General features: G+C 55.1%; 4 protein-coding genes across 4 annotated transcripts; 2 read left to right on the top strand and 2 right to left on the bottom strand.

Moving 5' to 3' along the window:
• Positions 1–428: 428 nt before the first annotated feature.
• Positions 429–3,900, bottom strand: BKA78DRAFT_378599 (uncharacterized protein; the record flags this gene model as incomplete). The annotated part of the gene is made up of 5 exons (XM_066892914.1): positions 429–994; positions 1,044–1,220; positions 1,266–2,974; positions 3,020–3,694; positions 3,752–3,900. The coding sequence occupies 5 exons, from the start codon at positions 3,898–3,900 to the stop codon at positions 429–431; spliced, it is 3,276 nt and encodes a 1,091-aa protein (XP_066747205.1).
• Positions 3,901–4,501: 601 nt separating this feature from the next.
• BKA78DRAFT_378598 (NCS1 nucleoside transporter) lies at positions 4,502–6,339 on the top strand (the record flags this gene model as incomplete). The annotated part of the gene is made up of 4 exons (XM_066892913.1): positions 4,502–4,673; positions 4,727–5,200; positions 5,246–5,735; positions 5,782–6,339. The coding sequence occupies 4 exons, from the start codon at positions 4,502–4,504 to the stop codon at positions 6,236–6,238; spliced, it is 1,593 nt and encodes a 530-aa protein (XP_066747204.1). The 3' UTR covers positions 6,239–6,339.
• Positions 6,340–6,479: 140 nt separating this feature from the next.
• Positions 6,480–8,803, bottom strand: BKA78DRAFT_280442 (dihydropyrimidinase). Its single transcript, XM_066885613.1, has 4 exons — positions 8,435–8,803; positions 8,216–8,387; positions 7,634–8,184; positions 6,480–7,590 (listed from the first exon to the last, which is right to left on the bottom strand). Exons 1-4 carry the CDS (start codon positions 8,480–8,482, stop codon positions 6,745–6,747), a joined length of 1,617 nt encoding a protein of 538 aa, XP_066747203.1. The 5' UTR covers positions 8,483–8,803; the 3' UTR covers positions 6,480–6,744.
• Positions 8,804–8,844: 41 nt separating this feature from the next.
• Positions 8,845–10,758, top strand: BKA78DRAFT_280440 (carbon-nitrogen hydrolase). Its single transcript, XM_066885612.1, has one exon. The coding sequence runs from the start codon at positions 8,864–8,866 to the stop codon at positions 10,655–10,657; it is 1,794 nt and encodes a 597-aa protein (XP_066747202.1). The 5' UTR covers positions 8,845–8,863; the 3' UTR covers positions 10,658–10,758.
• The last annotated feature ends 78 nt before the right edge of the window (positions 10,759–10,836 follow it).

The following is a 10,836-nucleotide window of genomic DNA, read 5'->3' as shown; positions in this document are numbered from 1 at the left end:
ACCCTAACCCTAACCCTAACCCTAACCCTAACCCTAACCCTAACCCTAACCCTAACCCTAACCCTAACCCTAACCCTAACCCTAACCCTAACCCTAACCCTAACCCTAACCCTAACCCTAACCCTAACCCTAACCCTAACCCTAACCCTAACCCTAAAAGATTATTAGAGTAGATATAAGAAATATTAAAATAGTATATACCTTAATATAATTAGGGTCTAAATTAAGTAGTTTAAAGTAATATAATTTCTACTAGCTATTACCTAGGGTAATATAAGGCAATTAATAATAATATTATATTATATTATATTGCTTTTAACCCTAGGCACGCGGTAATAAAAAGAAAGCATAATAAGAAGTAGCTTGACATGTAAATAATATAAATTATATATATAAAAGACAGCGGCCTTTAAAGCCCTTTGACTTGCCTATAAAAAGCCACTCGCCCGCCACCTCTCAAGCCACCCGCGCACTATCTCGACTTCGACCTTCCTACCGCTCTCCACACTCGCCGTCTGAAACCCGACCTCCTCTCCGTTTGCGCCCTTGGTCATGTCCTGGAAGAAACCCAGTAGCTTCAAGCCAGGCACGTCGTCCGCGGCGTCCGCCTTGCTTTCCAACCGTCCTACCCACTCCGCCATGCCGACGCGCTCAAACGGCGTTTCAGGGGCAGCGGCGGCGAGGGCATCGAGAAATTCGGACCAGGAGCAGGTGGCGGGGTTGACGAGGTTGTGTACCGCATACAGTCTTTCGTCAGGAGTACTCAGTGTGCGATCGATGGCCGAAGCGCACATGTCGACGGGTAGCCAATTGACGACGGTGCCAGGCAGCTCGGGCATGGCGTGCAGGTGCTTGAGGCCGGTCGCGATCATGATGGGCCACATCTCGGACGTGTTCCACGTGCCGAGCGACGAGTGGCCGCAGAGCTGGCCGACGCGGAAGAGTTGGACGGGACTCGAGAGCGCGGCCGAGTAGTGCTGTGTCACTCGTTCGGCTGAGGATGTGTCAGTAACGGCGCAGCTGCGAAAGCAGAGGAAACCCACCAATGTACTTGCTTTGTCCGTACCCAGTGGACAGTGCGACTGTTGGGTCATCCGCGACGGGCTCTTCTGGTATCTTGCGGCCTTTGTTTGCCTCGCCCATGCACGCCGCGACGCTGCTCATGATTGAAAACGTCTTTGCTGCGCCTGTTTGGCAGAACTTGAGAAGGTGCATGGTTCCTGCTTTTTGTCAGCCAGATTCTGTTCACGAATGGACGAACGTACCTTTCAGACAGTCCTTCTCAAACTCCTCCACCTTCTGGTTAAAGTCCATCTTCCAAGCGTTGTGCACGACGACCGTCACTTCCGCCGCCAGCTTGCCGAAAAGTCCCTGTCCGCAGCCGAGCAGCTCATCCTTCATGTCGTATGGGATGGCGTGAATCTTTCCGCTGCAGTAGACTGACTCGGCATACCCTCTCTCCTTGAGTGAGTGGATGAGCTTGATTCGAGGATCTACTCCGCGGATTGCGCAGTACACTTTCGAGACGTGGTCTTGTGAGATAAATGCTTCGAGGAGGGCATTTCCAAGAGCACCGCTAGCGCCAGTCAGATACACGACTTGGCCACCACTTGCCTTTGCTGCAGGCCGCGGTTCAGAAGCCGCCCAGCCGTCAATGGTGGACTTGTAGCTCTGGATCAGGTTCTGGATGTACGCGAGGCGCTGTTCCTGGTTTGCTTTCGACTCGTCCGACTCGCCGTTGCGGCTCTTCAACCCTTGGAGATACTCAAGCAGCCTTTTGACGGACGGATACTCGAAGATGAACATGAGCGGGAAGGTGCCAAAACGCTTGACGAGCCGCGCTCTGAGCTTCACGGCTCTCTGGGAATCCAGGCCGAGATCGTAGAAGCTCATCTCATTGTCAACCGCCGAGGTTTCTGTGTCGCAAATTTCGGCCACGATCGTCTTGACAAAATCTTCGTCGGAGAGCGACGCCAAATGATCAGGAGTCTCGTCATCGTCGGCTGTCGCTTGGGTTCCGAGGTAGCGTTCGTACAGCGCGTCGACACGGTCGCTGTAAATCCTCCAAGCTTCCTTTCTCCTCACATTTCCTTTCGGCGTCACAGGTAGGCTCTCCTCGGTCCCCAAAACAAGCACCATTTCCTTGTCAACGCGGGCGTGCTTCGCGCTCTTTTCATTCACACGGTCCAGGACTGATTGCAGCTTTTCGCTGCCGCCCTCGGCCAGCTCCACGATTGCCGCCACGCAAGGTCGACCGTTGCCAAATACGGCAGCTTTGCTCACGACACCGTGACCCTCCTCCTCAAGCAGGGCAGCCAAAGTTCCAGCGTGCGTCTTCTCTCCGTTGTCCAGAACAAGGACGTCGTCTTTGCGGCCGAGCAGCACAAAGTTGCCGGACCCGGGAGGATCTTGGAAGAAGAGGTCGTTGGTGCGGTAGGGGTTCGGGGCATCGGGTGAGAGCCAAAGTTCGGCGGTGAGCTCAAAGCCTTTGTAAATGACGCACTCGAAGAGAGGTGTTCCTCCCTCAGAGTCATCCGACAGGGGCTCCATTTGGACCAAGGGAGACTCGGGGTACAAATTGCGCAAGCGATAGCAGTGCGGGTTGTCTCGCGTGTGAGGGATGCTCCTAAAAGGTGGCCCAATCTCGGTACTTCCGTAGGTAGTCTTGACGTTTACGCCCTTCGCGACCAGCTCTTTCAGGACCTTCTCGCCCAGGGGCGCGCCTCCGGGCTGCACAATCTTCAAATCAACAAGTGGAGAAAAGTCATTCGATGTCGCCGAAATGTAGCCATACAGATCCTCGATGACGCTGGGTGCGCTGTGCAGACAATCTGCTGGCATTCCCATGGCAGCGAGCGCTCGGAATCCAGTCAGTATGGTCCCAGGAGCGGGAGGCCACTGCAGGGGAGGCATGGTGGTGGGAAGACCGTTGGGCAGGCCGGAAAATGCAATGCAAAGACCAGCAATGTGGAAACTGGCGACGTCAATCACTTGCTAGTCGACTCAGCGAAAAACTTACAGTGGAAAGCAGAGATACCAATTCTCAACCACAAAGGAGGGGAAGAGGCGGTACATCCGTGCAATCAAGCAGAGACTGCGATTTGTGTGAATGATGGGCTTTGGCATGCCCGTGGATCCGGACGAGTGAAGAATCATTGATTGAAGGTTCCAGACATCGTCTGCTTCGAAGCCCTCGGCCTTGGTTTCATCCGGCGTTTTTGCCTGCAAGTCGACGAAGGATACGAGTTGGAAGATGACTCTGCCATTCTCTTTCTCGGACTTTGCGTCAAGGATTGCCGCATTTGCCTCGTCGGCAATGATGCCAACAGCTTCACACACTCCCAACAGGTGCTCTCGAGCGTTGGCGGCGTTCTTGTTGCTGAGCAGCAAGATTCTGACCCCCAATTGGTTGAGGGCGATCTGCGCAATCAGGTAGTCGATCGTGTGTCCAGTTCCGAGGAGGGCAATTGTGGGTTGCTTTTGTGATTCATTGGCGCTCTGTATTTGCGCCGAGAGAATCTTCGAGTAGATGGACACGGCTGAGCGGACAAGACCGTGGAACTCTTGCCAGGTGAGAATTTGAAAAGAATCGTTGGCAGTTGAAGCGGGATACAGAAAGGCGGGATTTGTCGGCTGCGTTTGCGCATTGTGCTGAACAAGAGCAGCGATACTGGTCAGCTCTGGGTTTGCGAATCTACTGACATGTCAGCATTGTCTTCCTTTTTTCCCCTCAGCGATTCAGAAGGTGTACCGTTTGCTGTGCGGATGACCGTGAAGGTTCCAAAACTTCTTTACTTTCTCCGGCGCATCATCCGACGGAAGGATGCTTGGATCCTGGATTTCCGGGATTGCTTCATCGCTTGCGTTCGCCGAAACATCTGAGAGAGCGATGGGAGCCATGGCTGAAAATTCGCAAGGCAGGACGAAACGGAGACTACCCAAGCCCCGAGACTATCACAGTCTTAAATACTACGCAAGACTATTAGCAACAGTCTAAGGTCTGATCGGATTCAGCATGCCACACGCCTCGGCGTGGGCAGCGCAAGTGGCGAGGGCGACTTTCCCGCGCCCCGACTCCGCAATCCGCACTCCACAAGTGTGAGCGAGATAATTGGCGGCAGTCTGTCCCTGTGATGGGTAATCGCGCTCTATCACATTTAATCCTTGGCGTCGCGGCCGTACTGATTTGTGGTGTTGATAAGTGCTTCCTCTCTCGGCTTATCGCCATGGCACCCGGTAGATAGGAGGACGACCAACGCCTCCCGGAGGAACACCGATTCCAAGGATTTGGCAATGCCTGCGGTCAGATCAAATTGTGGGCTGAGAAACAGTATCGATATGAGACGATAAGCACTTGTCGGTTTGGTGCCATTTGCTTGAAGAATGATATACAATTCGTCGGCGCACCACCGCCGGGCGCTACTGCAACACTAACCGCCTCGCCTTCTCGAAAAAATCCACCCGGAGATTCAGTGTTGGATCACTGCGCGACGAATTCAACATGGGACTCAGACAGCGGCTGGTGCTGCGCTCCGAAAACCCAGAGCTGGAGGGAAATGTTTCGAACAAAGACATGGACCCGATCCCCTTGGGATCTCCCGAAAGAACGTGGACATGGCCCAGTCTGCTGGGTTTCTGGGTAGCAGAAGCTTTTTCAATTTCAATGTACCAAGGTGCGTGCCTGGACTGAACAGTTGCGACAGAAGGTGTTGACATTTGCAAACAGTGGCGTCGACATCGGTCAGCAAAGGACTCAATCCCGGTCTTGCGATTCTCGCCGTCATTGTTGGCCACTTTCTTGTGTGCATACCGGCCATGCTTGACGCTTTCGTTGGTTGCATTTTCGGCATCAACTTTCCCGTTTTCACACGCGCTTCGTTCGGCACACGAGGTTCGCTCTTCGCCGTCTTTGTCCGCGGAGTTGTTGCTTGCATTTGGTTTGGTACACAGAGCTTCCAGGGCGGCCAGTGTCTCCAGGTCATGATCAGTGCAATTTGGCCAAGCTTCAACAACTTTCCGAATCACCTACCAGCCAGCGCACACGTCACCAGTGCCGAGTTGCTGTGCTTTTTCCTGTTCATTTTGCTGCAGTTGCCACTGCTCTGGCTGCACGTGTCGACACTGAGGTGGATGTTCATGGCGAAGACGCTCTTGATGCCCGTGTTTGGTCTTACCCTGTTCATATGGGCGCTCGTGGCTGGTACGTTCAGTCCTTGATTCAACGGAAGCACGCTGACACGAACAGCTCATGGTTTCGGACCAACTTTCTCTAGACCGACAAAGATTACCGACGGCACTCCGGCTGTAGTCGTCTTTTTCCAGTGTGTCACGACAGCCATTGGTCCCAAGGCCACGCTCGCGCTCAACATGCCCGACTTTACACGTTATGCCAAATATCCACGACAAGTCTTCTGGACCCAGGCAGTTGGACTCTTGGTGTTAGTGACAATGTGCGGTGTGCTCGGCGCCACAGTGTCAAGCGCTTCCGAGGTGATTTACGGAGAGCTAACGTGGAGTCCTCTCGAGGTCGCGGTGCTTTGGAACAACCGGGCGGCGCAGTTCTTCGCGGGTCTCTGCTGGGCGTTTGCCGTCGTTGGAACCAACATCTCGGCGAACAGCGTGAGCTTCAGCAACGATTTGGCGCTTTGGTTTCCAAAATACATCAACAACAGGCGCGGCGCGTACATTTGCGCGATTCTGGGCATTTGCACGGTGCCGTGGAACATCCAATACAAGTAAGTCTCTGCGCAATGTCAGCGGCTCAATTCTAACGTCGGCCAGCGCAAAATCCTTCTCCTCGTTCCTCGGCGGGTACAGCCTCTTCTTGGGTGCCATTGCTGGCATCATCATCACCGACTTTTGGATCTGTCGCCAGCGTCGTCTTTCGCTTTCATCCCTGTACGACCCACACGGCATCCACCGGTACTTGTCCGGGGTAAACTGGCGGGCAATCATCGCCTTCATCTGCGGTATCGTGCCAAACATGCCGGGTCTTGCAGCGGCGTGCGGCGCGAGCGGAGTGCCGAAAGGCGCGACGTATTTGTACAGCCTGAGCTGGCTGGTAAGCACATTGGTGGCGGGCTTTGTGTACTGGATGTCATTCAAGTTGGTGCCGTTCCCGGTCGACGAGAAGCAGGAGCTGGTGATTGAGGGAGGCGAGGTCGCGTCGTCGGAGGACGCGCAGTGGGCGGATGACAAGCACAAAGATGCTGAGGCTTGCAGGGAAGTCCGGGTGTAGATGGTGGCATCGTTGCGGGAGTTAGGGTTAGGGTTAGGGTTGAGAAAAGACGCATTCTGAATCTCTGAATGGAGATGTTGAAGATGGGCTGGTTGTTGTCGTGTTCGAGCGAGAGAATGATGCGAAGCTGCCGCGCCGTCGCTCTGCCTAGGTTGGTCGCTGCGGCTGGCGGGGTGATTACATCATCGAGGCCTTCCAATCGGCCTCCGGTCGCCAGCGGAAGGTCAACACCAAACCAAGACCATCACCAACTGCTTGCAACAAAACGCATCTCACGCTGAATCATTCACCACACGTCCATCGCCAATCTGGACTCCAAGTGTCTCCATTTGTGTCTCTCATCTCGAACTAATTGAAGCCTGAACTCCAGATCCAGTCTCTGGCCGCCCTCTTCCATCCTTCGAGTTCTCGCACACATTTCAGTCTCTTGTTTTTCATTCTTTTCATTACGCATCAATCTCTTCTCATCGCTTGCTCTTTTGACCCTCTACGACATCCATACCGGCCTACGCCACCAGGTTCTCTGGCTTCTCCCACTCCGCTGCAACACCACGAGGTTTGCTCAGCGTGCTCTTACCGCGACGCAAAAACTTCCCCTCTCCCTTGGAGCCCACGATACCACCGCCATCGCGATCCCAGATGACGTTGCCGCGCAAGATGGTGTACCGCGGCCAGTTGTTGAAGCGCATGCCTTCAAACGGCGTGTAGTCGATGGCGTGGTGGAGGTGGGAGTTTGTCAGCGCAAACGGAGCCATTGGGGCGGCGCTGCCGTCTCCCGCAGCGACCTGCTCGGCGGTTGGGTACCAGATTACAAGGTCGGCATCGTAGCCTGGCGCGATGGCACCCTTGGTGTTTCCCAGACCGTACAGCTTCGCTGGATTGCTCGATGTGAGCTCAACGAATTTTTGCGGCGTCAACCGTCCCGTCAGCACACCGCCCTCCCACAACGTCGGCAAGCGCGTCTCCACTCCAGGCAGTCCGTTGGGGACTTTGCGGTAGTCGGGCGCCGAGGTTGGGTCTGCCGGGTCGGCAAGACCGCGCTTCTTGCCGCACGGATGGTCATACTGCGACGTCGCATGGTCAGAAGAGAATGTCGTGACGCTTCCGTTGGATAAACCCTGCCACATTCCGTCGAGGTCTGCGCGAGAGGCACGCAGCGGCGGGGAGCAAATGTGCTTGGCACCCTCGAAAGGGTCAGACACTGGGTGCGGCGCCCGCAGGGCAGCCGAAGTCAAGAATAGGTAATGGGGGCAAGTCTCGGCGTGGATGGGCAAGAGACGAGTCTGGGCTTGGCGCACATGCGACACAGCAGTCGGAGAAGACATGTGGACAAGCAGGATGGGCGTATCTGTCTTGTCAGTTTTGCCTGATTCAAGGTTTGCAAAACTCACCAACAAGTTCGGACATGGCAATGGCACGGTAAGTGGCCTCGTCCTCGGCAATTTGTGGCCGCGAAATGGAGTGGTAAAAAGGTGAGTTGAGATTCTTTTCCATCAGTCGCTCTCCGATCCACGAAATCATGTCCGCATTCTCCGCGTGGACCATGGTAGTCATTCCAAGAGCCCGAGTCGCCATCATGACATCCAGCATTTCTTTGTCACCTAGCTTCAGTGGATCGTACGTCATGTACAGCTTGACACTGCTGATACCATCTGCCATCATCCCGGGCAGCTCGCCGGTCATGATTGCGGGTGTGGGGTTGGTAAGGATGATGTGGAAGCCATAGTCGCAATACGCCTGACCAGTCGATTTGCGGTGGTAATCTGCAACAACGGGGACTAGCGATGTGTCCGCGCGAGTTTGCATCGCAAAGCAAATGACAGTTGTTGTACCGCCAGCAATGGCGGATCGAGTGCCAGACTCGAAATTGTCGCCGGTGCTTGCAACCTCAATGGAAGAATCCTGGATTTGTAAGTCATCAATGCATATCACATCATCACCTTCTACTCGTTTGGTCCGAATTCGGAACATAAGAACCTACCTGGTCGAGATGGACGTGCGAGTCAACACCGCCAGGCGTCACGAATGCGCCCTGCGCGTCAATGACCTTTGTTGCTGCCAGAATTGATGCCAGATTCTGGCCAAGCAGCAAAATCTTGCCATCCTTTACGGCAATGTCTTGGGCGGGGTGGACATGCGCCGCCGTCACCTAAAGTAATCAGCTTCTACGCTGCTGCTGTTTGGCGTTGCACTTACGACAGTGGCGTTTTGAACGAGGAGATCAACTTCGATTTTGACAACCATGATGGAAGCTTGCCGCAAGTAGCACGAGGAGCATTGAAAGGGCGAGCAGCCATGTTAGTAGTAGTCCGCCAAGACAGGTGTGGTGTTGCGGTGTCAGTCGGCTTGCCTATCTCTTCCGATAACCTCTTGATCTTCTTTATCTGCTGGCGTCGGCCGCCTGTGCCGCACACTCTTCAACACCACACGGTATCGCAACCTTATCGCGACGCGCACAACCAACGGCAACCCTCAATGCGCTCCGGTCGGCCTACGGGCAGCCCGTCGCGAGGGTCCACGGGACTTGAGATGTCTTCAATGCTATGTTGATCTACTTATGGTCCCGATCCCCTGTTTGTTAGCAGACAGTTGCTTTTGCAGCCTAACAATCCCACTTCCGTTGCGATGCCGCGCACTCTCCGCCTCGCCGCCGCCCAGATGGGCGCAACGCACTATTCGGATCCCCGCCCCAAAACGTTGCAGCGCATGATTGCGTTGCTGGAGTCTGCGTCTTCCAAAGGCGCTCAAGTGGTCCTGTTTCCCGAGACTGCCTTCACCACCTTCTTCCCCCGCCACTTGATCAACGACCCGGTCGAGTTGGACTCCTTCTTCGAGCATGGCGACATTTCCACCCAGGCGCAGACGAGGCCTCTGTTTGACAAGGCAAAAGAGCTGGGGGTCGACATTTCAGTTGGATTCGCAGAAAAGGCTGAAGATGGCGAGACGTTCAACGCTTGCATTTACTTCCACGCCAAGACAGGGTCAATCCTCTCCAAGTACCGCAAGATCCACCTTCCCGGCGATTTTGAGCCATTCGCAGATCCAGAGGCCACGAATCAACTCGAAAAGCGTTATTTCAAGCCAGGCAATTTGGGTTTCCAGGCATTTCGGGTGCCCGAGCTTGTCGAGTCTCCGCCAGAACGTGGCGACCCCATCTTTGGCATGATGATTTGCAATGACAGGCGATGGGCTGAAAGCTGGAGAGTCCTCGGTCTGCAAGGAGTTGAGGTTGTGCTCTGCGGCTACAACACGGCGGGTTTCGCGCCACACCTCTGGGGCTCGGACAAGAACATGGATCCAGACGAGGCACGAGCAAAAGCACTCTTCCACCACAAGCTGGTCATGCAAGCTCACAGTTACACCAATGCGTGCTTCAGCGTCAGTGCTGCTCGTTGTGGCTTGGACGATGGCAAATACGACCTCATTGGCGGAAGTTGCATCACTGGTCCCGAGGGCGAGCTTCTTGCCGAGAACAAGACTTTGGAAGACGAGGTCATTGTGGCAGACTGCGACTTGGATGAGTGCAGACCAGGCAAAGAGCGCACGTTTGACTTTGGTCGTCACCGCCGGGTTGAGCACTACTCCCGCATCACAGAACAAACTGGCGTCGTCGAGCCGCCCAAGTTGTCCTCTGAGCCCAACGGCGCGACAGCTGCCACCACGCCGCCATCAGACAAGAAGATCCGCGTCCTGCTGATCAACCCAAACAGTACAAAAGCCATGACAGATGCCTGTGTCGCCATGGCTCAGTCCCAACTCCCTCCAGATGTCGTCCTCACCGGATTCACTTCGCCACGTCCTGCTCCGAACGCTGTGGAAGGCAATTTCGACAACATCATGTCCGCAGCCGCAGCCGCCCGCGCCGCGCTTCCATTGGCGGCAACGCATGACGCCGTCTTGGTTGCATGCTACTCTGACCACGCTCTCATTCGCATGTTGCGGGAGGAGCTTCCACACCAACCAGTCATTGGCATCATGGAAGCATCCCTCTTCGCCGCGCGCACCCTCGGCGGGCGGTTCGGTCTCATTGCCGTGAGCGAGCGCAGCCGCGTCATGCACGAGGACTCAATCCGACACTACGGGTTCGAAGGCTTCTGCGCTGGGGTTGTGAGCTGCAAGCTCGGCGTTCTCGACCTGCACGAAAAGAGCCAGGACGAGGTCATGGCCATCATGTGCGGAGTGGGCAAGGAGCTGGTCGAGCGCGGTGCCGATGTGTTGACGCTGGGCTGCGCCGGCATGACGCCTCTGAAGGCTGCGGTGGAGGAAGCCGTCGGCGAAGATGTCCAGGTTGTTGATGGCGTGCTGGCTGGCGTGCAGCATCTTAGTGGAATCGTCCGCATGGGCGGCCGGACGGCGAAGAGGGGTGTTTACAAAAGCTCTGCTGCGGGAAGGAAAGCGAGAGGCCAGGACTGGATCTAATGCGCCAACCAGTCGGCCACGGATTCAAGGTGCACACTCGAGGATGATCAGGCTTTTATTGTCACATATCGCAAAAAGAACGTCTCAAAAGCAATTCTATGGAACGAAGCAGCACTGACTTACCTTTCTTCTGTCTTCTTCTCAGCCATCTTCTCAAATACGTCCCTGCCCTGTTCTCG

This window comes from Phyllosticta capitalensis, assembly GCF_038381095.1.
Source record: "Phyllosticta capitalensis strain CBS 128856 chromosome Unknown BKA78scaffold_3, whole genome shotgun sequence".
NCBI lineage: Eukaryota > Fungi > Ascomycota > Dothideomycetes > Botryosphaeriales > Phyllostictaceae > Phyllosticta > Phyllosticta capitalensis.
The sequence above is the reverse complement of the archived record's forward strand: the minus strand, read 5'-3'. Positions and strand labels throughout refer to the sequence as shown.

Coding starts and splice junctions, on each gene's coding strand:
- BKA78DRAFT_280440 (XM_066885612.1), top strand. CDS start 8,864: ATGCCGCGCACTCTCCGCCTCGCCGCCGCCCAGATGGGCGCAACGCAC.
- BKA78DRAFT_280442 (XM_066885613.1), bottom strand. CDS start 8,482: ATGGTTGTCAAAATCGAAGTTGATCTCCTCGTTCAAAACGCCACTGTC. Junction 8,388..8,434: donor TCGTTCAAAACGCCACTGTC/GTAAGTGCAACG, acceptor TGATTACTTTAG/GTGACGGCGGCGCATGTCCA. Junction 7,591..7,633: donor CCATTGCCATGTCCGAACTT/GTTGGTGAGTTT, acceptor AAAACTGACAAG/ACAGATACGCCCATCCTGCT.